Source organism: Coregonus clupeaformis, chromosome 24 (assembly GCF_020615455.1).
Source record: "Coregonus clupeaformis isolate EN_2021a chromosome 24, ASM2061545v1, whole genome shotgun sequence".
NCBI classification, from domain to species: Eukaryota; Metazoa; Chordata; class Actinopteri; order Salmoniformes; family Salmonidae; genus Coregonus; species Coregonus clupeaformis.
In genome coordinates this window covers 60211646-60235452 of record NC_059215.1, presented here as the reverse complement: position 1 = coordinate 60235452, position 23807 = coordinate 60211646, and the positions used below count along the sequence as shown (strand labels likewise).

Sequence of the window (23807 nt, the reverse complement as noted above, 5' to 3'; positions counted from 1 at the left end):
GACACCTGGGAGCCAGAAATCTTTCTGATTGAGAGGGGGTCAAATACTTATTTCCCTCATTAAAATGCAAATCAATTTATAACATTTTTGATCAGTTATAAATTCCTTTGTCCTAGTTAAAAATAAATTATCATCCAATAGGCTTTGATTACATTTCCAATATCCTCGCCCACGTGGAAATTCAGTAAGAGTAATGTATATGCCAATTATATGATGGTCCGACCGCATTCTGTCCCCCATCAACACTTTTTAAACTTTTCGTGCCAACGAGAATGACATAAGAAAGAAGTCAAGACGACTAGCTTGACTGAGTCTCCGCCATGTATCTCACTTGATCAGGATATCTAAGCCTCCGTATATCTACTAGTTCTAATGTATCCATGACATTCACAATTTCCTTAAGAGTATGAGGGTGATTGTTTGTTTGTGGTGTGATTTCCTTTACGGTCCATTGAGCTATTTAAAACAGTATTATAATCCCCCACCATAATACTATTGTCTTGAATTGCTTGCAGGGTTGATAATGTATTATATATATTGTAAAAGAAGTGTGGATCATCATTATTTGGTCCGTAAAGGTTAATGAGCCATATCTGTTTATGGTCCAATAACATATTTAAAATAATCCATCTACCTTGCGTATCTATTTGGACAATTTGCACATTCAGATCGAAATTACTATTGATTAATATCATCACCCCTTTTGAGTTTCTTTGTATATTAATGAATCTTGCACGTAAATATAAATGGTATTTTTCAGATATATTCAGTATTTCACATGCATCCATTTAAAGGCGAAATCTAGTTTAGTCTCTAAAAAAATACAATAATAATAATAATGCAAGTATTAGCCCAGCAGGATTGAAGAGATGGATATTCAACTGATTGTCTTAAATGGAACTACTGTATTTTGTGCATTTGGCCCCATGGCCACACAGAGTAATCACAGATGGCACCTTTAAAGACCCAAAATGGCTTCCCCTTCCCACCTCTCCATGGGTATGTATCAGTTTCACTCCCTGAGTCTCTGGCTCAGTGTTGAGGCCCTCAGCCCAGTTTCTCCAGGGCACTGTGTAGTATCTTCAGGTCGTCTCTCATCTGGCCCAGGGCATGCTGGATCTTACTGGGCTGGTCCAGAACCTCCAGGCTGCAGGTGAATGGGTCGTACCGGACAGAGAAGGGCCGTTGGATGGACGACGAGTACCGCCTGCAGGTAGAACAATAAGGTTTTAATACATTGCGTCCATACTTGCGAATAAGCAACCATTTCATTTTGAACATGTTCTCTGGCACAAAATGCGTATCAGTCAATTAAAATCTTTGATTTACTTGCACATGACAGCTAAATTGTTGCTGGTGCCATCCGATAACATGGAACACGTTAGCCCTATGCTAACCTCAACAGGTGGCACTGATTATATCCTGCCATAAATTCTTCATCAGCCTATCAAAGATCCACCAACCAATGGCATTTCTTAAAATAGGTCAACCCTGGCCACTAGAGGGATATTTTAAACCTACAAATTCAAGGTTTACTTTTGTCAGAGAGGAAGAGAGAGACCCAACTATGGAAAATCTCTCCCTCCAGCAGGTGCCGTTTATTTTTTTGTTTGGAGGTCAATGAGTGTCGAATTTGGTCAACGAACAAATGAATGGCTTACTTGCTACGTGAGGTTTATTTGATCGAATAAAAGTTATGTAATGTTTAAGTTGTTATGAGTGCACTGATATAAGTAGGACACGTGACATCCTGGCAACTTTGAGAAAAAAACACTTTATATTGGAGTTGTCTCGAGAATGGCTATGCATATTCATAACATGATGCTTGTAGCATAGTATTTCTCTCAATTGAATACAGGCGGTTGATGTCAATAACCCTCATCGAATATTCAAATAAGGATTACAATAATGAGATGTATCCACCAATCCAAAGAAAGGATAAGCGGGAGCTAGACAGCCCGCCGTGCCGCTTTGTAGACAACGACTCCCGTTCTTAGGGCGGAGAGACATGTATCTTGTCAGTATATCCATAATCTTTGCTGTTCTGTTGGTCTGTAACAAAATGTTGTGTGCCAATATTGCATTGATGCATCCTTGACTACACTACTAGCTACTACTAACGTTAGACAACATTTTCACGTTTTCGCATTTATGACAAAATCCCACATTTTTGTTTATCTGTTTCACACACATCCATGTGCTTTTATGGAAAAATTATATGAGATCCTTACAACATTTTAAGTTTATCGTACATCGTATAGAATAATGAAGAGCCTTATGGATTTGTCAAATAGCATGTAGACTATCATTGTCATCATAGCCTCTAGGTGGCATACACTGCTAAAGCGGTTGACTTGAAATCGATAGTTCACCATGGGTTCGAGTCCCCCTTGTATCGAGCTTTTTTTGTTGAGGAAAAACTGTTCACTGCCGGTCCTTGATGCTCAATTCAAAACGCATTTGACCAAGTGGATGATTATAATAATGCATAGCCTACAAAATGTTGTAGGCCTGCATGTATGTGTAGCCTACATAAGAATCCTAATGACAGCCAAGTGTGATAAACTTCTTTAAAATAACTAATACTGCCATCTGTAGGATGATGATGAGATTGCAAACTACAATCCTACTGTACACTTTGTAATGCTCAAATAACTTATATGTGACAAAGTTGATGATTATAAAAATGCATATAAAACATTGTAGGCCTAAATGTAAGTGTACACGTCCATGTAAATGGCCTATGCAATATGATTACTAGGCCATAGCAGTATGTTTGTCTGCTAGGCTGTTGGCTGTAGGTGTCCCTTTTCAACACACTAATACAGTACATGTATATCTACATTTCAAAGGGGGAGGGAAACTCATGTGAAATTCGAACCCTTGCCACAATCTACGACAATTATGTGGACTTGGCTCTTTACACAGAGAGCAATTTGACCAGTAAGTCAGATACACATGATACTTGCTTTGATGATCAGAACGTGCTGTTAGACTGAGGTATGGTAAGGACGCTTCCATGAACAAGTGTTGGAACACGTCCAACCACGTCGACAATTTTAATTGGCGGATGCAGAACTTGTGCCAGGATATAATCAGTGCCACCTGGTGAGGTTAGCATAGGGCTAATGTGTGCCATGTTATCGGATGGGACCAGCTACAATTTAGTGTTCTGTCACGTGCAAGTAAATATACTATTTTAATTGGCTGAAATATGCATTTTGGGCCGGAGAACCTGTTTAAAACTCCCTAGTTAGCATAATAAAAATAATCTGTCAGTTTAAGCTAGAGAGATCTGTTTTTGCATTGGATGTGTCTCAATGCACTGCATCCGCCTATGTAACACTTCCGCATTTGCGGTAAAAGGTGACAGAGCTAGAGTGATGTTTGTCAGACCATGAGACATCCCAAAAATCGGCTTAGACAGGGCTTAGACTCTTATGGGTTAAATTTAAGTATGGACCTCGACTGTCTCCTCAAGTCATCTCATCTCTCTCGAAATGATGGGTTACACACACTTACACACACACAGTGCCTTTTGAATTGTATGTGTTTTACTCTGTCAGGGATGGGCAACTCCAGTCCTCAGGGGCCTGATTGGTGTCACACTTTTGCCCCAGCCCCAGCTAACACACCTGACTCCAATAATCAACTAACCATCATCTTCAGTTTAGAATGCAATTAGTTTATTCAGCTGTTTGTGCTAGGGACGGGGTAAAAGTGTGACACCAATCCGGCCCCAGAGGACTGGAGTTGCCCATCCCTTCTCTATGTCCATCCATACTCAGCTCATTCAGATTACATTAATATATTACAAAACATATTATGCTAATTATGAGTACAGGTTTGCAGCCTCTAACCCCTAACTCCTTAACAGCTGCCTTCAGTCTGATTTACTTCTGTGTCCTCACTCAGATCCCCTGAGGTTCCCACTGGCTCCTCTCCAAAACCCGTGCAGCACTGCATCCAGGAGCGACAAGAGCAACTCAAACCCAAGGTATACACCACATCTTACACATTTCATGTGACGTACTGAAGTGCTCACATATAGACATACACCACTTGTACGCATTGATGTACCTCATCTTAATCTTGGCATCCTCAAAGCTTTCTGAGACAAAGTAGACAGGTTGGAAAGTCTGGTCCTGGTAAGGCTGGATTGCAGTCTCCTCAGGGTTGAATGGCTTGTACTCAGGTTCGTTAGAGAGAGCATACTGAAAGATGGAAATAAGAAAAGTGATTAGTTATCGTTTTAGACTCCTTCAGAAATGATTAGGGGCATGTTATATGAAAACAGAGATAAGAAATTAGGAATTACTCCACTCTATCAGTACAAAGCTACAGAGTACCAATGTAAAATCCTACTCACAATGAGTTCTCCATAGGAGGACAGGAGGCCGGCACCGTATGCCTTCATAGTTCCATTCTGCTTACAAAGTCCAAACTCCACCGTGAACCAGTACAACTGTCGGAGGAATGACAACAAGTGATGAGGAAATGATAAGGCTCCATGTCACGCCTGACAACACATCAGTCAAATTATCAGATTGGTCAGTATTTTATATTTTCCACTAGATGGCAGCAAAGGGCCATTATTTGCAGTCCAACACCCAACCTCAGTGCAGTATCTAATGTTTTACATTTGAGTGGTAAGTGCTTATTTTGAAATGAAAGCTCAAAGGTCAGCTCTTACGGTTGAGAGTCTCTCAATATCCTCGTCTGATGCGCCCAGTGAGGCTAGGCCGATTTCCTGCAAATGACAAACAATTGTGAGTGTTGCGCCATGATAAGACGTTTAATGTATTATTATAATTGATGTATTATTACTCCCAAACATTATATGAACCATATTATAAGTCTAAATGTTTTTACCTGGGAAAACTGGGCAAAATCTTTGTCTGCAAGCATAGGAATATGGCCAAGTAACTCGTGACAGCAATCTCTGAGGGAAGGAAGCGCAAAAGCAGTGAATACATGATGCACATGAATATGTCCATTGATTAGACTCATTATCATGATACACATGAATTAGTAAACTGATTATCATGACGCACATGTATTATTTCAAGTGATCCTACTATGACAATAACACCAATTGACTTACGGCTCTGGGGAGTGCATGGGTGCGGAGGCGTGGCGGATGTACTGGGTACACTGGAACAGTCTGAAGGCCAGGCTAGCTAGGAAGTCTCTGGCGGAGAGTAGCCCTGCCACCGGACGCAGCTGGAAGCCTGACTTCTCTGGACAAACAAGAACACATAGCAAGGTGCCACTGTCAGACATACACATATTCACCAGTGGCATACATGCTGATGTTCATACACGGTGACTGTTTCTGCAATACGAGAACAACCCCTAATGTTATTGGTACTGTTGTAACCAATCTACATGAAAGTAACCGAGACACAATCAATCTATAAGGTGCGCACAGTCATTGACCAGAATTACTCAGTCAATGGAAAGTCATGGGCATGCCGGATTTGCCTCTGTCGGTGTCTGTTTTATTCCTTGAAGCTGGTCATAGTGCTGCCATTGCTCTGTCCTTCAGGCAGAGATAGACTGCTGCGCCTCACCTTTGAGGAAGGCAGAGACCTCCCGGAGCTGGGGGATACTGTCCTCTCCGTAGCCACACTCCCTCTCCAGCTGCTGCAGCCCATCCAGGAACTGTCTGCAAGCCAGGTCAGGGTAGATGGTCCTCAGGGTCCGGTACACCTCTCTCCTGTTAAATGACAGCAGCAGCAGAGTCATTAGAACACTGTCATTCGAACTCCACAGGTATATTGACTGCAGATTATTATCATTATGAAAGAAGACTAGTGGTCGATGTCCATCTCCTGTATACTATACATGAGCTGTTATTCTCACCATGTGGCCACCTCCTCTGGTGTGTACTCCACTCTGGGTAATGGTTCCCCCCTGTGGAACAGAGATCAATGTATCAATGCATCAATCATTCCTTTACTAATGCATTACTACAATGACATGCCTTTGGTCCAATGATGCAGTGCTGGCACCCAAGAGCGACTGACAACATGGGAATAACTTTTTTGAAAGGGGAAAATTATGGGATCAATTTACTGTTTGTAATTCGCTGCAAGTTCAGCAATGAAGCACCTTCTTTTTCTGTATTCTGGATCACTGAATCCCTGAAAAGGGAGTAATTTAGTTAGCCATAACATTTTTTTGTTTTTTAAAATCATTTTTGATAGTTGAGTATTATTTCTAACAATCAAGTGAATTTTACAAATATTGTATCAATGTCATATAAATGGTAGCCTAAGGTAAAAAATAAACAATTACTGGATGATCCTGGTCCATATCTGGATCATATTTCGTTATCAACAGGTTGCATTTATCCAGATCTCTGATCTTTCTGGGGAACCAGGGAACTAAAACAAGGAAACAGGAAAAATATGGCAGAGCATAATTATTTATTTAACACAATTTAAATTATTAGGTGTTATTGTATTCTAAACGATAATAAAACCAATAAAAACATGACTATTATTAGACACATGATTATTATTTCATTATAATGTTATTATAACCTTTTTCCTCTGGGATGGTGCGTACATCGTCGGCGACTCTCTTGAGTGAGTTGATGAAGATGTTTGTGTCGGAGCTGTGCACTTCACACCTCATAAAGAACTCCAGATCATCACAACCACTGTTCTTAGACTTCCTCCCTGGTCGGCTCTCAATATGCAGAAGCTTGGCTTCAAACGTCTGAATGCATGGTAAAGACATAAATATCATATTTAAGCAAACACATTTATATTTTATCATATTGATTCGATGCCGTAGATCTGATTTATTGAAGCTCTCCATCTGCAACTCATATATAATGATGAACATGCTTTCCTTACCTCAAAGACTTTGCCAGTTTTAAAGAACCCTGCATTCTTCCCATGGCTGAGTGCGAAAAGAATGTTCAGTGTCACCGTTCCTTCCTTTTCCTCAAACACAAAGTTTTCACCGCACCGCGATGGGCCAGGGGACGATGAACCGCTGGCGCGCTCTTTCCGGGCATCTTCGATCAGACTTCGCTTTCTGCCGACGAACTGAATGTTTTGCACCACACTCTCCGTCTTCATTGAACTTATGACGATTTGTCGTAGACTGTCTTAAAAAGAATATTGCAGAGTCGCTATGATTTGTTTGATCGAATAGTCTATATAGGCTTATTCTCGGATACTGAGACTCTGAGGCACAGCGGTGTCTGAATCTTTGCCATCAGGAGGGAGACAGGTTTATATACCAGTGCTCACATAATTCTTTATGGAAATGAGTTACGCAAATGCACACGTCTGATTTTTAGGTGTTATGCGTCATAACATCCAATCTCCTTTTAATGGAATAAAAATAGTTTTATGAAAGCACTTATAGGCCTAATATATTGAAAAAACTGCGTTTTGTAGCCTACAAAATAAGATGATGAATATTGATAGTTTTACTTACGTTTATTCTAGGCTAAATATGTTTCTTTCCATTGCTTTGTAGCAGGTGCAACAGGTCATTGTGCAAAACATTTATTTTCCCCTGACTAGAGATGCTCTCCAAGGTGCTGAAACGCACTTTGACAGACTCTAATACAACATGTGTTCTCACAACCAATTATATCGTAATAATAATTATAATAATAATTAATAATAAAACATATAACAAGAATTATTTTGAGATAATTGATTTGAAAGATAACCTTTTCAGGATATAAAGATATTTATTTGGCAAGTTAATAATAACACATTTTCATGCATATTATACAAACAAATATGATGGTGATAGTAAAGAATGGAAAAACAGTCAATCATTTGGATTAATCAGAATTCAGGATATAATCAAACACATTCTCTAATAACACTCTGGACATACACATTGTATTTCGTTATTGTGTTATAGAGGCTTAGCTTTTCATAGCATAATGCAAGGATACATTTTTGTTATTTGCGGTTTAACCATAGAATATTCAAGTGCGAATTAGATAATCTTCAAAGCCTGAGCTAATAGTTTTGGAATAGCACTCTTTTAATTTCATCTGTCTCAGCTGGTTACGGAAAATTACGTCGGTTAACCTATCAATACTGTAATGGCGGGTGTTGGATTTCTAGAACATGCTGACAAAAGTATGATAAAACAATACTTCTCCTTGTTGGAGTTAACAAAAATCTAACGAAAACCTCACTCACTTATCGAATAATTCATTTAGAGAAAGTTAATACTTGTTTTATGTAGCTCAATATTTACAATGAGAGACTCATTTTCCCGATGTGCCATTTTCATTGGCTAGTAGTATGCATGTCTGTGATTCATTGAGAGAGTGCTACTCTAATAATATGACTACTAATATTAAAATGTTCTACTTAAAATGACTAGTGCATATGGGTTGCAGTAGGTATTTATGAATAATATATTTAAAGATGAAGCAGAATGCAGTAAATGTTATAATGAACAAGCACACAGATTATAAGTACAAAGAGTATAATGGAAATCTACAAGATTGATGAGATACATTGAGATTCTATCATTGTGCACATCAGTTTTGAAGGATGTCTCCAAAGTGTTCTCCTTACTCCATCTTCCGCAGGGCATTGCACAAGATCCCAATTTCCCCTAAAATAAAAGCAATACAATTAAATTAGGTAGTTCATCTGTAGAAGATTATTAAACATTAAATACCAGTAGGAGTTGGGAATTTATACAGATATTGTCTGTAATTCAATTAAACTATGTTTTACATTTCTAAAAGGCAAGACAAAAATAAATCCTAGTGTGGTCTTCTGTAGCTCAGTTGGTAGAGCATGGTGCTTGCAATGCCAGGGTTGTGGGTTCGATTCCCTACACCAGCCTTATGTAAAATGTATTCATGCGTGACTGTAAGCCGCTTTGGATAAAAGTGTATGCTAAATGACATATATTACATACAGTGTATATCAATTACAATTGGTAGAAAATCTGAATCAATTTCTAATAGTACTTGATGTTGGTATTTGCATAAGGGGCTATTGAGGAGTTCGTTTTATGAGGACACTATAGAAATGTGTCACACACCACTGATGTTGTCAGCCAGGTTTCTCAGCTGCTGGGTGTTATCCAAGACTTCAATACTCTGGGTGTATGCATTGTAGCGCACTGAGAAAGGCCTGGGGATGGTATCGGCAAATTTCCTGTATAGAGAGTCATAACACAGGACATTCCATTGGAAATGTGAAGATATATATATTCTACGATATAAAGATCCAGAGAGTTCCGAAGCGAATACAGTGAATGAATATGTGACATCATAAATGGTTAATATTGTACAGATGTTAAATTCTACCTGACTCTCTCTTTGGCGTCATCAAAGCTCTCAGCGACAAAGTAAATGGGCTGGAACTCAGTGATTGGGTACTTCTGAAGGCTGGTCTTCGCAGGGTCAAATGGTTGAATCTTGGGCTTGTCTGTCAAACAGTACTGTAAAACAGTAAAATGTTAGTCCAGAGTTTGACTCCAACTAATCCCATTTATGGGAGATGTAACACTGTCGTGAATCAATGTACAATGAGCAGAATCCAGGTTACAAGCCCTCATTTGGTGTTTTGAGGTCACAGATCACAAGCAGTGTCCAATTCCTCAATGAAATTCTGTGCCCCATGAGCCTCGGCAGCAGTAAACAGGAAGTGCAGTGTGAATGGCGTCTCAGCGTGAGTTGGTCCTGCTGTGATATGACTCAGTTAACTGCACATCCTCTGCTGACACTGTGATGTAACTGGTGACTTAAGATATTAATTATGTCTCTGCCTCCTACTTCTCCATTGAACCACTAACCCACTCCTCACCAGTTTCCCCTAGTGATACATTTAGCCTGAGCCCTGGGTGGACCACTAACAAACTGATTGACAGCTGTATCGCATTTGTGGTATCAGGGCAAGTCTGCCGGTTTTGACTATAGCAGAAGTGACTTTTCATAGCAGGTTAGGAGAACTTACACAGCAGTTAGGAGAATTAACGTGGCAGGTTAGGAGAATTAGGTTAAGGTTAGAAAAAGGGTTAGCTAAATTGCTAAAATTGTCACAGATGCGACTCGAACATATCTAGCTACAACCAGGTCTGCCCTGAGAAAAGTATTGGTTTCCACTAATGCGATGCTGCTGACTGACAGCCCACTGGGCTACCTCATAGGGATTTGGGTCTATTAGAACTGCAGGAAGGAGGCCTGACACGTGGGCATAAAAACAGGTAATGAAAGAAACCCTCTTAAAAATAGCCACATGGCTAAATGAATTGTTCTGTTGTGAAGAATGCCCAACATGTGACCACTGTGGCTGCTTCTAGCATGTATTTCTCATTGTAAGTCACTCTGTAAGGTGTACATGTAAGGTAAATACCTGCAGCTCTCCAAATGATGAGAGAAGGCCAGCTCCATAGGCCTTGATCTCAGAGCCCTGCTTGCAGAGGCCAAACTCCACTGTGAACCAATAGACCTGTGGACAGACAGACAGACAGACACAAGGGCTCATCACATATTCAATATTGTTTTGTCTTCTTCTGGTATCAGGAGTCGGCTGAAGTTGATGTTGTGAGACGTCTGAGATACTTACAGTAGCAAGCCTCTCAATGTACTCGTCGGGGGCACCCAGGGAAGCCAGACCGATTTCCTGTTCAAAAGAGTGTCAAATAAATCATGTTATTGACTATATCTGCTTCAGGATATTGTGCTGTAACATAGTTGAAAGCGTTCTACAGGAGCAAAACCAATATTAGAGTAAGATTGGCACATGCAGTACAGTTGCATGGCATTCTCCTCAATCAAGAACATTATGACTAGCATGACTGTGTTTGAAGCTGATCTTTACAATGGTGCCCTTTTTCACGCCAACAATGGATAGTTCTCTTAAGTTATGATACCAGCAGTGGTTAAAGAACGTTCATGTCCTCTTGTGTTCTTTACCTGTGAGAATTGGGCAAAGGTGGGGTCAGCAAACAGAGGAACATGCCCCAGGAGTTCATGGCAGATATCCCTGTGGAGAGATTTAAGTCAATGACTATAGAACATAATCAACTATGTACAACTGGTCCCAAGGTAGGATGTGACACCTGTATAAAGGCACGGATACACCCGCAGCATTTGCCGGCCGAGAGTACTTAACAGGGTGCCAGCTGTAATTTACAAACCGATTCTACATGTGGAAACGGGCGAAAATGACAGAAATCAGACGGTCCCTAAAACACACCACGCCGAACGAATGGCGAAAAAACGTCAGACTGTCATTCAGCGCGATGTGTTTTCTCCTTATATGAGGGTGACACTCACGGCTCAGGTGTGTACATGGGCTTGGATTGGTGACGGATGTACTGTGTAGAGTGGAAGACTCGGAAGGCCAGACCAGCCAGGAAATCCCGAGAGGAGAGCAGGCCAGCCACTGGGCGCAACCGGAAACCTGTGCATGCTAAAACAGAGAGGAGGGGAGGGTATCATGTCAGTGTGTGTGGGACGCTTAAAGAAGCATAGGAAATGGGGGCACTTAGGCACGATCTGTTGTCGTACACTGCAGGTAGCGTGAGATGTCCTCCAGCTGGGGGATGTTGTCCTGCCTGTAGCCGCAGTACTGCTCCAGCAGGGGGAACACACGGTTGTGCTCACGGCAGGCGTGCGTGGGGTACAGAGTCTTCAGCTCATTGAACACTGTGCTCCATGTGGCCTTCTCCTCCGCTGTGTACTCCACCTTGGGAATGACCTGGCCACTGAGACCGAGACACACTGTTGTTAACAAACACTTGTGTATAATATGTTCTTATATACAGTACCAGTCAAAAGTTTGGACACACCTACTCATTCCAGGGTTTTTCTTTATTTTTACTATTTTCTACATTGACATAACACATGGCATAACACATACGGAATCATGTAGTAACCAAAAAAGTGTTAAACAAATCAAAATATATTTGAGATTCTTCAAAGTAGCCACCATTTGCCTTGATGACAGCTTTGCCCACACTTGGCATTCTCTCAACCAGCTTCATGAGGTAGTCACCTGGAATGCATTACAATTAACAGGTGTGCCTTGTTAATTTGTGGAATTTCTTTCCTTATTAATGCGTTTGAGCCAATCAGTTGTGTTGTGACAAGGTAGGGGTGGTATACAGAAGATAGCCCTATTTGGTAAAAGACCAAGTCCATATTATGGCAAGAACAGCTCAAATAAGCAAATAGAAATGACAGTCCATCATTACTTTAAGACATGAAGGTCAGTCAATCCAGAACATTTCAAGAACTTTGAAAGTTTTGTCAAGTACAGTCGCAAACACCATCAAGCGCTATGATGAAACTGGCTCTCATGAGGACCGCCACAGGAAAGGAAGACCCAGAGTTACCTCTGCTGCAGAGGATAAGTTCATTAGAGTTACCAGCCTCAGAAATTGCAGCCCAAATAAATGCTTCACAGAGTTCAAGTAACAGACACATCTCAACATCAACTGTTCAGAGGAGACTGTGTGAATCAGGCATTCATGGTCGAATTGCTGCAAAGAAACCACTACTAAAGGACACCAATAAGAAAAAGAGACTTGCTTGGGCCAAGAAACACGAGCAATGGACATTAGACCGGTGGAAATCTGTCCTTTGTTCTGATGAGACTACATTTCAGACTTTTGGTTCCAACCGCCGTGTCTTTGTGAGACGCTGAGTAGGTGAACGGATGATCTCTGCATGTGTGATTCCCACCATGAAGCATGGAAGAGGAGGTGTGATGGTGTGAGGGTGCTTTGCTGGTGACACTGTCTATGATTTATTTAGAATTCAAGGCATACTTAACCAGCATGGCTACCACAGCATTCTGCAGCGATACACCATCCCATCTGGTTTGCGCTTAGTGAGACTATCATTTGTTTTTCAACAGGACAATGACCCAAAACACACCTCCAGGCTGTGTAAGAGCTATTTAACCAAGAAGGAGAGTGATGGAGTGCTGCATCAGATGACCTGGGCTCCACAATCACCCGACCTCAACCCAATTGAGATGGATTGGGATGAGTTGGACCGCAGAGTGAAGGAAAAGCAGCCAACAAGTGCTCAGCATATATGGGAATTCCTTCAATACTGTTGGAAAAGCATTCCTCATGAAGCTGGTTGAGAGAATGCCAAGAGTGTGCAAAGCTGTCATCAAGGCAAAGGGCTACTTTGAAGAATGTAAAATCAAAAATATATTTAGATTGGTTTAACACTTTTTTTGGTTACTACATGATTCCATATGTGTTATTTCATAGTTTTGATGTCTTAACTATTATTCTACAGTGTAGAAAATAATAAATAAAAATAAAAATTAAGAAAAACCCTTGAATGAGTAGGTGTGTCCAAACATTTGACTGGTCCTGTATATACACAGACACACACAGTCCCTATTTGGTGAGGGAGGACTAGGAGGATGGATGGGTGGGGGAGATCAGTGAGTGGATTCACTTCATTATTCTACCAAGGTCCCACTGCTATGTAAATGTGAGCTTCCTGTGAGGGTGTTTTCATTGGGGCTGGCGCTCTTTGTAGTTCCTGGGAATAATGAAGTCTCAATTATGCGAACAAAGGCAGAGGCTTCAAATCCACCACTGCCCCCTCTGTAATTTGTCCCCTTTTGTTTGTGGTATTTTCAATAAAAGGCAAAGCGGGGACTGAAATGAGGCTGGAGGAGAGAGCCATAGATCACTTCTAGTAGGTTCTAGAAGCTTTCTTCACCTCTGCTGTTGTGTAAAAGAGAGGGACCAAAGAGAAACAAGTGTTCTAGTCTAGATGGATAGTTACTGTCTGTAGTTGTAGGCGATGTCGGCAAACTCCTTCCTCCTGGTTCTGTACACTGGGTCTGTGAAGCCCTGGAGTGAATGACCGAAGTAATCAATGTTAGATCTTATTTATGATCACTGCCTGGCCCTGTATATAATGTGGAAATCCTCAGCTAGGACTACTTGGACCCTTTGACAGCATTATACTCTCCCACTCTCCTGAGAGCCCTGGCTGGACACACATATTCAAATGAGGCCTTTGTAGAATGTATGCTGCTCATGAGGAATACATTTCACTTTTAAAGGTGGTGGCAAAAGGGAGCAATTATCTATAATTATAGGGGCTCAATTAAAGCAATGACATTAATTTGGGGCCCTAGAGAGTTTCCATTAGAATAGATAGCAGAGTGGGGACTGTCATCACGATTTGAGTCTTTCATAAAACACACGTGTGAGTGCACATGCATACACACAGGTACATACGTATGCACACACACACACACATAAATCATATTGTATTCGTCAAATGCTCCGTATAACAACAGGTGTGGACTAACAGTGAAATGTTTACTTACGGGCCCTTCCCAACAATGCAGACACACATACAACACAAAGCAGTCACCTTAGTACACAGGGTGACACCCCCTACAGAGTGTGTAGGTTGTAAACAGACAGTAATGAATGGTTGATCCTTACAGGGTGATCAGAATCCAGCTCAGATCCGTAGCTCAGAATCTGGTTGGCAAAGCGGTCCAAGTCCTGGATGTCATTGGGGAACCATGGAACTGTAGGGGGGGGGGGGGAATATCATTAACCAGTTCAAATGAATGTGACAAATACTGTAGATATTTTTTCCCCGCTCTATACAGTATATACATGGCCAAAACAGACCAGAAGAGGGCAGAGTAAAACCAGTCGAAACAGTGGTGCATAACGTCTTGAGATGTAGAAAACTACAATTTAGTATTATTTACAATTGTCTGTACATCTGCCTTGTGTTCAGTGTCCAATTCCAAAATGTAAATTGATTGAAACAAGTGAAGCCCAAATGAGTATTGATGGGGATGGTTTTGTCGGGGTTTTGCCTGCAGGGTGCTTTTGGGCTAGAACACTACTCAGTAACTATGTTGACAGTGAACAGAGCACCAGAGGAGGTCACCCATTGGCTCATTGATGACAGTTAGAAGTACTGGACGTTGACCATTCATCTAAATCGAGGCCGTGTGGTCCAGCCTGAGGCTAGGGGAACAATGGGACCCCACCAGGCTCCTCTCAAAACAGCCTGTCTCCATCTCAGACCATAAATATCTCTAATATCCTCCAATGACACATTAACCTGTCGCCCTGTCCAGTAGACCATAGGGCTAGGCAGAGGGGGGTGAGGACAAGGGCGGCTGGCTTGGTGATGGCCCTGTCTATCTCTGCCTGTCTGTCTGTCCGGGATGAGCGATGACCCTGTTAGGGTTTCCCTCCTCTGGGTCTGTGATAGAGACAGTCTGTTCTGTGACAGTGGGCTCCTCTGTTTGCAGCCAGGCCAGTTGGTGCCCAGTAACTAAACTAATGTCATTGTGGAAACAACTAATAAAGGAGGTTGGATGTGAGGGACAGGCCATCCGTCTCCGCGGCGACGCTCATCGCCTCATTAGACAGTCTGGCTGGTGGCCTCCTAAAGCGCCACCCAGAGTTCAGATCATGTGACACACACACAGTTTTTCTACTTCCCCCTTCTACCTCCTAGACACAAATATAACATCATATAATTATTGTTAAGTACACTTAAAATAATATTTTAGTCGTCATGGTTTTAATCAGTCATGGTTTGTAATATGTTATTATATGCATATCTAGATTGATTATTCATTGATAATATTTTTCTATATACACACACTCATACACACCAGGATTAGGGTGAATTCCATTTCAACTCTAGTCAATTCAGAAAGTAATTCTGAATTCCAATTCCACATTTTCCTAATTAAAAAGCGTTGACAAGAATTGGAATTGGAATTAACCCCAACCCAAACCCACACACCTGTGTCCTTCTGTTTGTTGCGTGAGAGCTCGTGCACGTGGCCACTGATCTCGGTGCGCAGGCCGTCGATGACCTCGTCCAAGGCCTTGGAGAAGCTGGTGTCCACGCTGATGAAGAACTCAAACTGCTGGTTGTTCAGTCGCGACGGGCGAGACTCTATGTGCATCAGGTTGATGCCCTTCTCCTGTTGAGTCAGAGACAGAGGAGAGGCCATGTAGCTCTGTAAATCCTGTGTGTGTGACACCTGAGTGGTTCAATCCTGCTATTAGATCTTGTACTTCAGTTTTGTGTGTTTTTGTATCTTCTTTACTTCAAAAGTATTATTGTATTATTAAAATATAATTGACAATGAAAGTTAGGTTACATTTTTTTTAAACTACTTTAAAAACCTGTGATTCAACTCATGATAATCCAGCTCTGGAAATACTGTATGTGGACTTAGCATACCGCTAGAGGGCGCCAACTGCACGTCCAAACAGTGGTCATTTGACAGACTTTGTGGAGTCAACCATGCCCTTAGGACAGAACAGTACAGCACTAAACAATCACCCAGCTAATTAACTGTGGGCTGGATGTTATAGAACCGACTAGAGCCAGGATGTGGGCTGTGGTAGCATTGAAAGGGCTTGCACAACAACATAATGCATTTTTTTCAATGCTATCACATCTTTGACATAAATCATTCTGTCAACTTTTTGCATTTTCTAAAATAGAGAATACTTTCCAGATTTTGTTCATTTTGGATGAGATTCGATGTGTGCATATACATATCTATGCCTTTCAATATCAACTGTACATCTCAATATCAATTGTACATTTTGGCCCATCCAGGGAAACTTGCAAATCTATATTGTTTAATTCTTTTAAATGTGGTTTTGTTTTGTAACTGTGGGGAGCGGAGAGGGAGTAGAACAATCTCTTACTGCCATAGGTCCAGTAGAGAGGTGGGGCCGGGCGGCACACAGTCCCATTCCCCCTCACGCTCCATCTCCATCTGGATCCCATTCTCCAGACTGGGGCTCTATGGAGACCATATGGATCTGCTGTTGTTTCAACATCCAACAGCACTTAGTTACCAAACAACGCTCCACACCCCTCTCCCCCCGTGGCTTGCCTAGCATGGCTCTGCATACTTTCCATCTAATGATGTGCCATTATTGACTCCTTGTGGTGTCAGAGAGTTTGTTTGCCCTGTTTGTTAGGTCTCTGTCTGTGTGTTTAGTTTAGACAGATAGTTTAGTGTAACCTTTGTTGTTGACAGGAGATCGGTACTGCATTGTTATTCTGATATTAATCTTACAGGGAGCCTGGCCAGGCTTATCTTGGGCCAAATTTACCCCCCCCCCCCCAGGTCGTTGTGCTGTTAGAAGGTGTACCTTCACCCCAGTCTGAGGTCCTGAACGCTCTGGAGCAGGTTTTCATCAAGGATCTCGCTATACTTTGCTCCGTTCATCTTTGCCTCGATCCTGACTAGTCTCCCAGTCCCTGTCGCTGAAAAACATCCCCACAGCATGATGCTGCCACCACCATGCTTCACCGTAGGGATGGTGCCAGGTTTCCTCCAGACTTGACGCTTGGCATTCAGGCCAAAGAGTTCAATCTTGGTTTCATCAGACCATAGAATCTTGTTTCTCATGGTCTGACAGTCTTTAGGTGCCTTTTGGCAAACTCCAAGCGGGCTTTCATGTGCCATTTACTGAGGAGTGGCTTCCGTCTGGCCACTTTAACATAAAGGCCTGAGTGGTGGAGTGCTGCAGAGATGGTTGTCCTTCTGGAAGGTTCTCCCATCTCCACAGAGGAACTCTAGATCTCTGTCAGAGTGTCCATCGGGTTCTTGGTCACCTCCCTGACCAAAGCCCTTCTCTCCCGATTGCTCAGTTTGGCCAGGCGGCCAGCTCCAAACTTCTTCCATTTAAGAATGATTGAGGCCACTGTGTTCTTGGGGACCTTCAATGCTGCAGACATTTTTTGGTACCCTTCCCCAGATCTGTGCCTCGACACAATCCTGTCTTGGAGCTCTACGGACAATTTCTTCGACCTCATGGCTTGGTTTTTGCTCTGACATGCACTGTCAACTGTGGGACCTTACATAGACAGGTGTGTGCCTTTCCAAATCATGTCCAATCAATTGAATTTACCACAGGTGGTCTCCAATCAAGTTGTAGAAACATCTCAAGGATGATCAATGGAAACAGGATGCACCTGAGCTCAATATCGAGTCTCATAGCAAAGGGTCTGAATACTTATGTAAATAAGGTATTTCTGTTTTTTAAAAACCTGTATTTATAAAAACCTGTTTTCACTTTGTCATTATGGGGTATTATGTGTAGATTGCTGAGGACATTTATTTAATCCATTTTAGAATAAGGCTGTAATGTAACAAAATGTGGAAAAAGTCAAGGGGTCCGAATACTTTCCGAAGGCACTGTAGATCTCTCTGTTCAATATCACTAACCCTTCCATTTCATGACCAGTTGTCTGGGACAGGGATGTTGTTTCGATGTGCCAATTCGTTGGCAAGTTCTTTTGAGGCTACTAAGCCCATGAAACTGGTCTGCGAAATTCATGATATGTTTAGCAAGCTAAGCCTCCATGTCATCAGATAAGACCTTGTGTGCCTCTGCTACTCTGTCATTGCCTCTCTTTCGCACGGGTACATGTTAGTTTTCTTTTTTGTCAATGTACCTCTTCAGTGTCATTCTGTCAATTTTTTCATCCATTGCTGCTGATGAAATGGACTTCTTCCCCTCTCTCACTTCCTTGGCTGCTCTCTCAAGAAACTCAAGGGGGCTAGACCCCTGCTTGTTTTACATTTGTATACATGGGGCATGATGATGTCTGCTCCGTAACAATACAAATGCAATATCTTGAGTTCATATGCATGACACATTGCAGACATACTATGCATATTATGCATAAAACTGACCAAATGTAATCATAATTTGTATGGAGTATGGTGGCCATTGGCTCAACTTACTCCAAGGCAAACATTTTGACTATATTAGCCAACACAGCTACAATAATGCTCTTTCATGCTACATTTATAACCTCATATTGAAGCTTATAGAGACCCCAACTTATGTATAAAACCATCTACTTTGGTTTAGATACATGCATCATGAAACATATAACACACTAAATTAATTTGTGAAAATCTGTTTTTTGGACCTAACTTGCTTACCACTTTTTCCATGTGGTTTCTTCCTTCACAGACTCCATGAAATGATGACCTCTTCCTAAATATTTGGTCACATGATTAATTTTGTGTATGGTTTCTTAGAAACAAGGGGTGGCTCAACTAACCCTCTGACTCAACTTACCCCACTCTCCCCTACAAGTGAGGCACAAGAAAATCCAATTCTGTTTTGACTACTAGGACATCAAACTTTGATAGCACTTCTTCGTCGAAGGTTAAACAATGAATGTGCTGCCAAACAGCCCTGACTGCATGCCGTGAAGTACATAGTCACTTAAGTCAACACAAAATAAAAAAAGGATGTTCCTTTAGACGGGGTCAACTGTTGCTGGTGGCACAACACAACATGGTTAAATGAATGCAGTAGCCGTAACTGGTGACCATATTGGGGCCTGATGGGTGTCTTCCAATCCAATGTTTGACTATTTCAAAAGCAGAAACCTCAGCCTGCGTTGTGGATCAAAGAGCGGCCTGGAAAGACTGTGTACACAACTGCTCCCGTAGATATCTAAGATAAAGATGTCATCACACTAACAGTTACCATAGAGCCATAAATCTACACAGTTTAAAGAATAGGGCTTACATCCCCTCAACTCTAAATTCAGTAACCTATATTAATAACGTTGGCTACTAATATATTGGGCAACCAACACATTGGACAAAGACGTCAGATCAACAACCACATTTTGGTTAATATTTGATTGAGTTGTCAACAAACTCAAAATATTTAAAATAAACCAAACCTTGAACCCTGGTTGAAAGGTCTTGGATTAAAATGACTCAAAAATGTTCAACATGTATGTGTTATGACAGCTATCCACAATGATGCAATGTGATTACTTTGATGCTGAAATAACATGGAAACAATATTGACAAACCATTTTGTCCATTTTTGCCCAGAGGTAGAGGGAACATACCGTACCAACCTCAAGCCTTTAATTATACATTATGTAAAACCCTGCGGTAGGCCTCTAACACCTTCACACCCTGCTGGAAACTCTCCACTAACGTTTGGCTAGTTAAATGTTAATGTAAATTCTGTCAATTCTCAAAAAAGTATCTTAGGAGCCCCAGGGAAATGTCCATAATTCATACTTGGGGTTGTAGTAGTTACCCTACAGTACCTTTACTGGTAGTATCCAATGGTGGCGCATTATTTCCCATTACCTTGTCCTCTGTTGCAGGAGCCTGCCTAGAAATTGAACAAACTGTTCTATATGTATGAGAGAGCCTGTTCAAATCAGACACAGAGCTGTACACATTCCAATTCAGCAGGCCCTAGGGTATGAAATACCCCTACTGGGGGGACTTATGGACTGTAGCCAGCCAGGCACATGTCCTTCACTGAGGCAGGTACCAGGATGCAGGAGGATGGTCAGTAACCTCGAACATCTGGAGCTAACTGGTAACATGCTGTCTTATGAAATGTGTTTGGTTACGTACCTTGTAAATTTTTCCATGGAGGGAAAAGAGGGGAAGAGAGGGAAGGTCTGGCTAACTCAGTGTGGCTGACTCAGTCTGGCTGACTCAGTGTGGCTAACTCAGTCTGGCTAACTCTGTGTGGCTAACTCAGTCTGGCTAACTCTGTGTGGCTGACTCAGTCTGGCTAACTCAGTGTGGCTAACTCAGTGTGGCTGACTCAGTGTGGCTGACTCAGTGTGGCTGACTCAGTGTGGCTAACTCAGTGTGGCTAACTCAGTGTGGCTAACTCAGTCTGGCTGACTCAGTGTGGCTAGCTCAGTGTGAAGCCCTGGCTGTCTCTTTAAATTGGTCCCTTGGACTGACAAATGGCAGCTAGTAAACTTCTGTCTGATCTTCTAGTGCCTCTCTGCGTCTTCTGATCATTACCGCCGTAAAGTTGCTAGTGATAAATGGTCCTGTGTAGCTCAGTTGGTAGAGCATGGTGCTTGCAATGCCAGGGTTGTGGGTTCGATTATGAAAAAAATTATGAAAATGTATGCACTCGCTGCTGTAAATTGCGCTGGATAACAGCTTCTGCTGAATTACTAAAATGTAAAAATGAATGGCCTCCTGAAGGAGTGACTAAGCAGTTTTCCTGGTCCAGAACACAGCTGTGGAGTTGACTCTGAAAATACTGTACATCATTTTGATTTGTCTTTTTCCATCTGTTTTATTCATATTTGGTACACATGGTATGAAATGGATAAAAACACATTGTTTACTTTGTTTGCTTATAGCCTATTGTTGTGCTTGTAGAATAGCCTCATACCCACCCTCTCTCTTTTTCTCACCTACAGAAACTATTTCAGCTTTTAGCTTTTAAAGCTATGAAAGCTACTACACCTCTTAGTTTTCACAGCTATTTCAGATTTTACAGCTATTTCAGGTATTACTGCTTTCAGCTTTACAGCTATTTCAGCTTTACAGGTTTTTGTCACTCCTAACAGGCTGACTTCTTATTTGTCCTTGACCAATGGCTCATTGGACAAACACATCAGAGCATTTCAGAATAAAGATTGCACATTACTTTGCATGTGTGACTCCAGTATATTACTGCACATGTAAGATTGTTTGTACTGTGTACATTCATATTCACAGTTATGTTGAGTGGTTTACCTCAAACAGTCTGAGGGCTTTGGCCAGCGCCCCAACCTCCTCCTTCAGGGAGAAGAAGCAGGACAGCACCCCCGCCTTGGTGCTGGTCTCTTCCTCCAGGTACATGGAGCCTCTCCTCTGCTACAAGACAAGATTCACAGCAATTTGACCTATGACCCCCAGGGCTAGACCTTAGCACTGCACACATTCCAGGGGGCATTGAATTTGGTGGGCTGTGGATTACATTCTCATCTAGATAGCTATGTGCAGTGGATATATCACTGACCTTGGGGGGGGGGGGGGGGGGTTGTGTTGGGAAGAACTAATATGCTGTAGCAATGGATTGTTTTTGAAGCTGAGTGGAGTGATTGACATGGCTATGCTCTCCTAAAGTGAACCTTCTGTAGCGTGGTGACCCTTGGCATCACCTCAACTACACGGCTATTTCTCTCACTTTATGCCCTCTCACTCTTTCACTCTCTGATTAGCTGAACTGCAAACACATGTCGCCCACTCCCTAATGACTGAGGCTCCACAATCTGACCCACAAACCTTATACGAACGCAGGTAAATCAAACAGTTGAACAGATCTGCATTATATCATTAGGATTGTGTTAATATATTCCATGAATGAAAGTATCACTCACAATAAAAAATAATGTTTTGTGCATGTGTTTGTGTGTGGGCTGTGGTTATAGAACCCAGGTTATTTTGCATTCCAAAGGACTTACCTCTCAAAGCGCAAAGCTTTCACACCTTTAACCTTTACGCTCTGACCTTTGTAGTAATGACCTCTGACACCATCCCATCCAAATCGACCATTTATCTCTACTCTGCACAAATACATCGACATCCACAATTCCTTGAACTGTACTTCGCTGTTTATTCAAACCAAAAAGTGGACTGGAATTCTATGCCTAACTATCCCTTTATATATAATTTCTCCAGTCCATTATTGTGATGAATTAACAAACAGTGAAGGTCTTATCATTACTTCTCAAGCAATAGATGTTAAACTGTGCTCACCTTTTCTGGATCAGATTTTTTTGTTTGTACAGGTATTTATTACGCGCATCCTGCATGGATTCATAGTCACTGACCTTTAACATTATTCACAATGACCATGAGACGTTTACAATAGTCTAGTCTGTGTTGCCATTCCGCTGACTAGACTATTCCAGCCACAGTGAACAACATACAGTAGCTGGACAATGAACAACATAGCTGCCATTCTAATAGCCCTTTCACCAAATGACACTGTGACTTTATACAATAGCAAGTTTTACAGGTGCTAAAAGGTCTGTCCAATGCCAAGTATACCTGTTACCTTCCCTATCTCCTGACATGGAATTTACTGCACAATAATAATGATATGGCTATATTAAATAAATATAATCAGAAAACCATCAGTTCTCATCATTCTAGTACTATAAGCCAATATCAGGTTTATACATGTATGTTACTCATTCAATATGATAACATCAGTTATCATCACTATTATATTATTATTAGCGATAAACACGTTCATAAATGTATATTATTTATTACACATTTCATATTATTGTGTACAATAGATGTTATGTTTAAAAAAGGCTTACCTCTTTGCCATTGTCCAGTGTGGGATAGTTCCTGTTAATTTTTTTGTATGCTGCGTCCATCCTCCAGTCTTCTCGTTGCACAGGTATGAAACTACTGTTGCTGAATGTGTGTGTGTGCTTTGGTCGAATTTGTTTGAGCAACTCAAGTTAAACTTCAGGCATTCATGTTGGCCCACGTGACACCACACCCCCTTACGGTCTGTATCACTGTTACGCGACGAGTAGGCCTATGGAGCCATGAAGTTGTTATGAAACTGCTATATTGGCACATCTGGTTCTTATTGTCTGGTGCTGTGGTAGAGGTGGCTGGGTATTTGTTCAGAATCAACGTTTCATAACCATCACTACCTGCCAAGCCTCCACCCACTCAGTAGGCCGTCACTGTGATATAACAGATGACTATGTCTTAGGTATATTGATGAAGAGGATGGTCAATGCATGCCTGTACTGTGACGCATGCTCATAATGATCCACTAAAGACCACTATAATGACCCTAAAATCAATAAAGTCGTATAGCTGCTACTCATATAAGGTTATGTTATGACATTAAGTGACGCAACTTGTATCAAATCAAAAGTTCGTTGCAGTTTTTTAGGTATTTTGTGTTTTTAATGTTTTGGGGTCGGTTTTGCTTACTTGGCCCTGTTATCAGCGTCCAGTGATGTGATGGCGCTA

The 23807-nt window shown here is 41.6% G+C and overlaps 2 protein-coding genes across 3 annotated transcripts; both read right to left on the bottom strand.

Annotated features, from left to right (window-relative positions):
- Positions 1–743: 743 nt before the first annotated feature.
- Positions 744–7604, bottom strand: LOC121549008 (tyrosine 3-monooxygenase-like). The gene is made up of 12 exons (XM_041860779.2): positions 6867–7604; positions 6549–6726; positions 6301–6389; positions 6079–6146; positions 5866–5916; positions 5574–5719; positions 5105–5240; positions 4873–4942; positions 4694–4750; positions 4370–4465; positions 4081–4214; positions 744–1207 (listed from the first exon to the last, which is right to left on the bottom strand). Exons 1-12 carry the CDS (start codon positions 7092–7094, stop codon positions 1048–1050), a joined length of 1413 nt encoding a protein of 470 aa, XP_041716713.2. The 5' UTR covers positions 7095–7604; the 3' UTR covers positions 744–1047.
- Positions 7605–7700: 96 nt separating this feature from the next.
- LOC121549018 (phenylalanine-4-hydroxylase) lies at positions 7701–23397 on the bottom strand. 2 transcript variants are annotated; one of them, XM_041860802.2, is made up of 13 exons: positions 23132–23397; positions 21555–21674; positions 15782–15965; positions 14446–14534; positions 13772–13839; positions 11525–11721; positions 11291–11426; positions 10928–10997; positions 10578–10634; positions 10365–10460; positions 9317–9450; positions 9049–9164; positions 7701–8610 (listed from the first exon to the last, which is right to left on the bottom strand). In XM_041860802.2, the coding sequence occupies exons 1-13, from the start codon at positions 23189–23191 to the stop codon at positions 8567–8569; spliced, it is 1371 nt and encodes a 456-aa protein (XP_041716736.2). In that variant the 5' UTR covers positions 23192–23397; the 3' UTR covers positions 7701–8566. The 2 variants fall into 2 exon arrangements, with proteins under 2 accessions (XP_041716736.2, XP_041716745.2); XM_041860811.2 differs by lacking the exons at positions 21555–21674; positions 23132–23397 and adding an exon at positions 16705–16806.
- Positions 23398–23807: the final 410 nt, after the last annotated feature.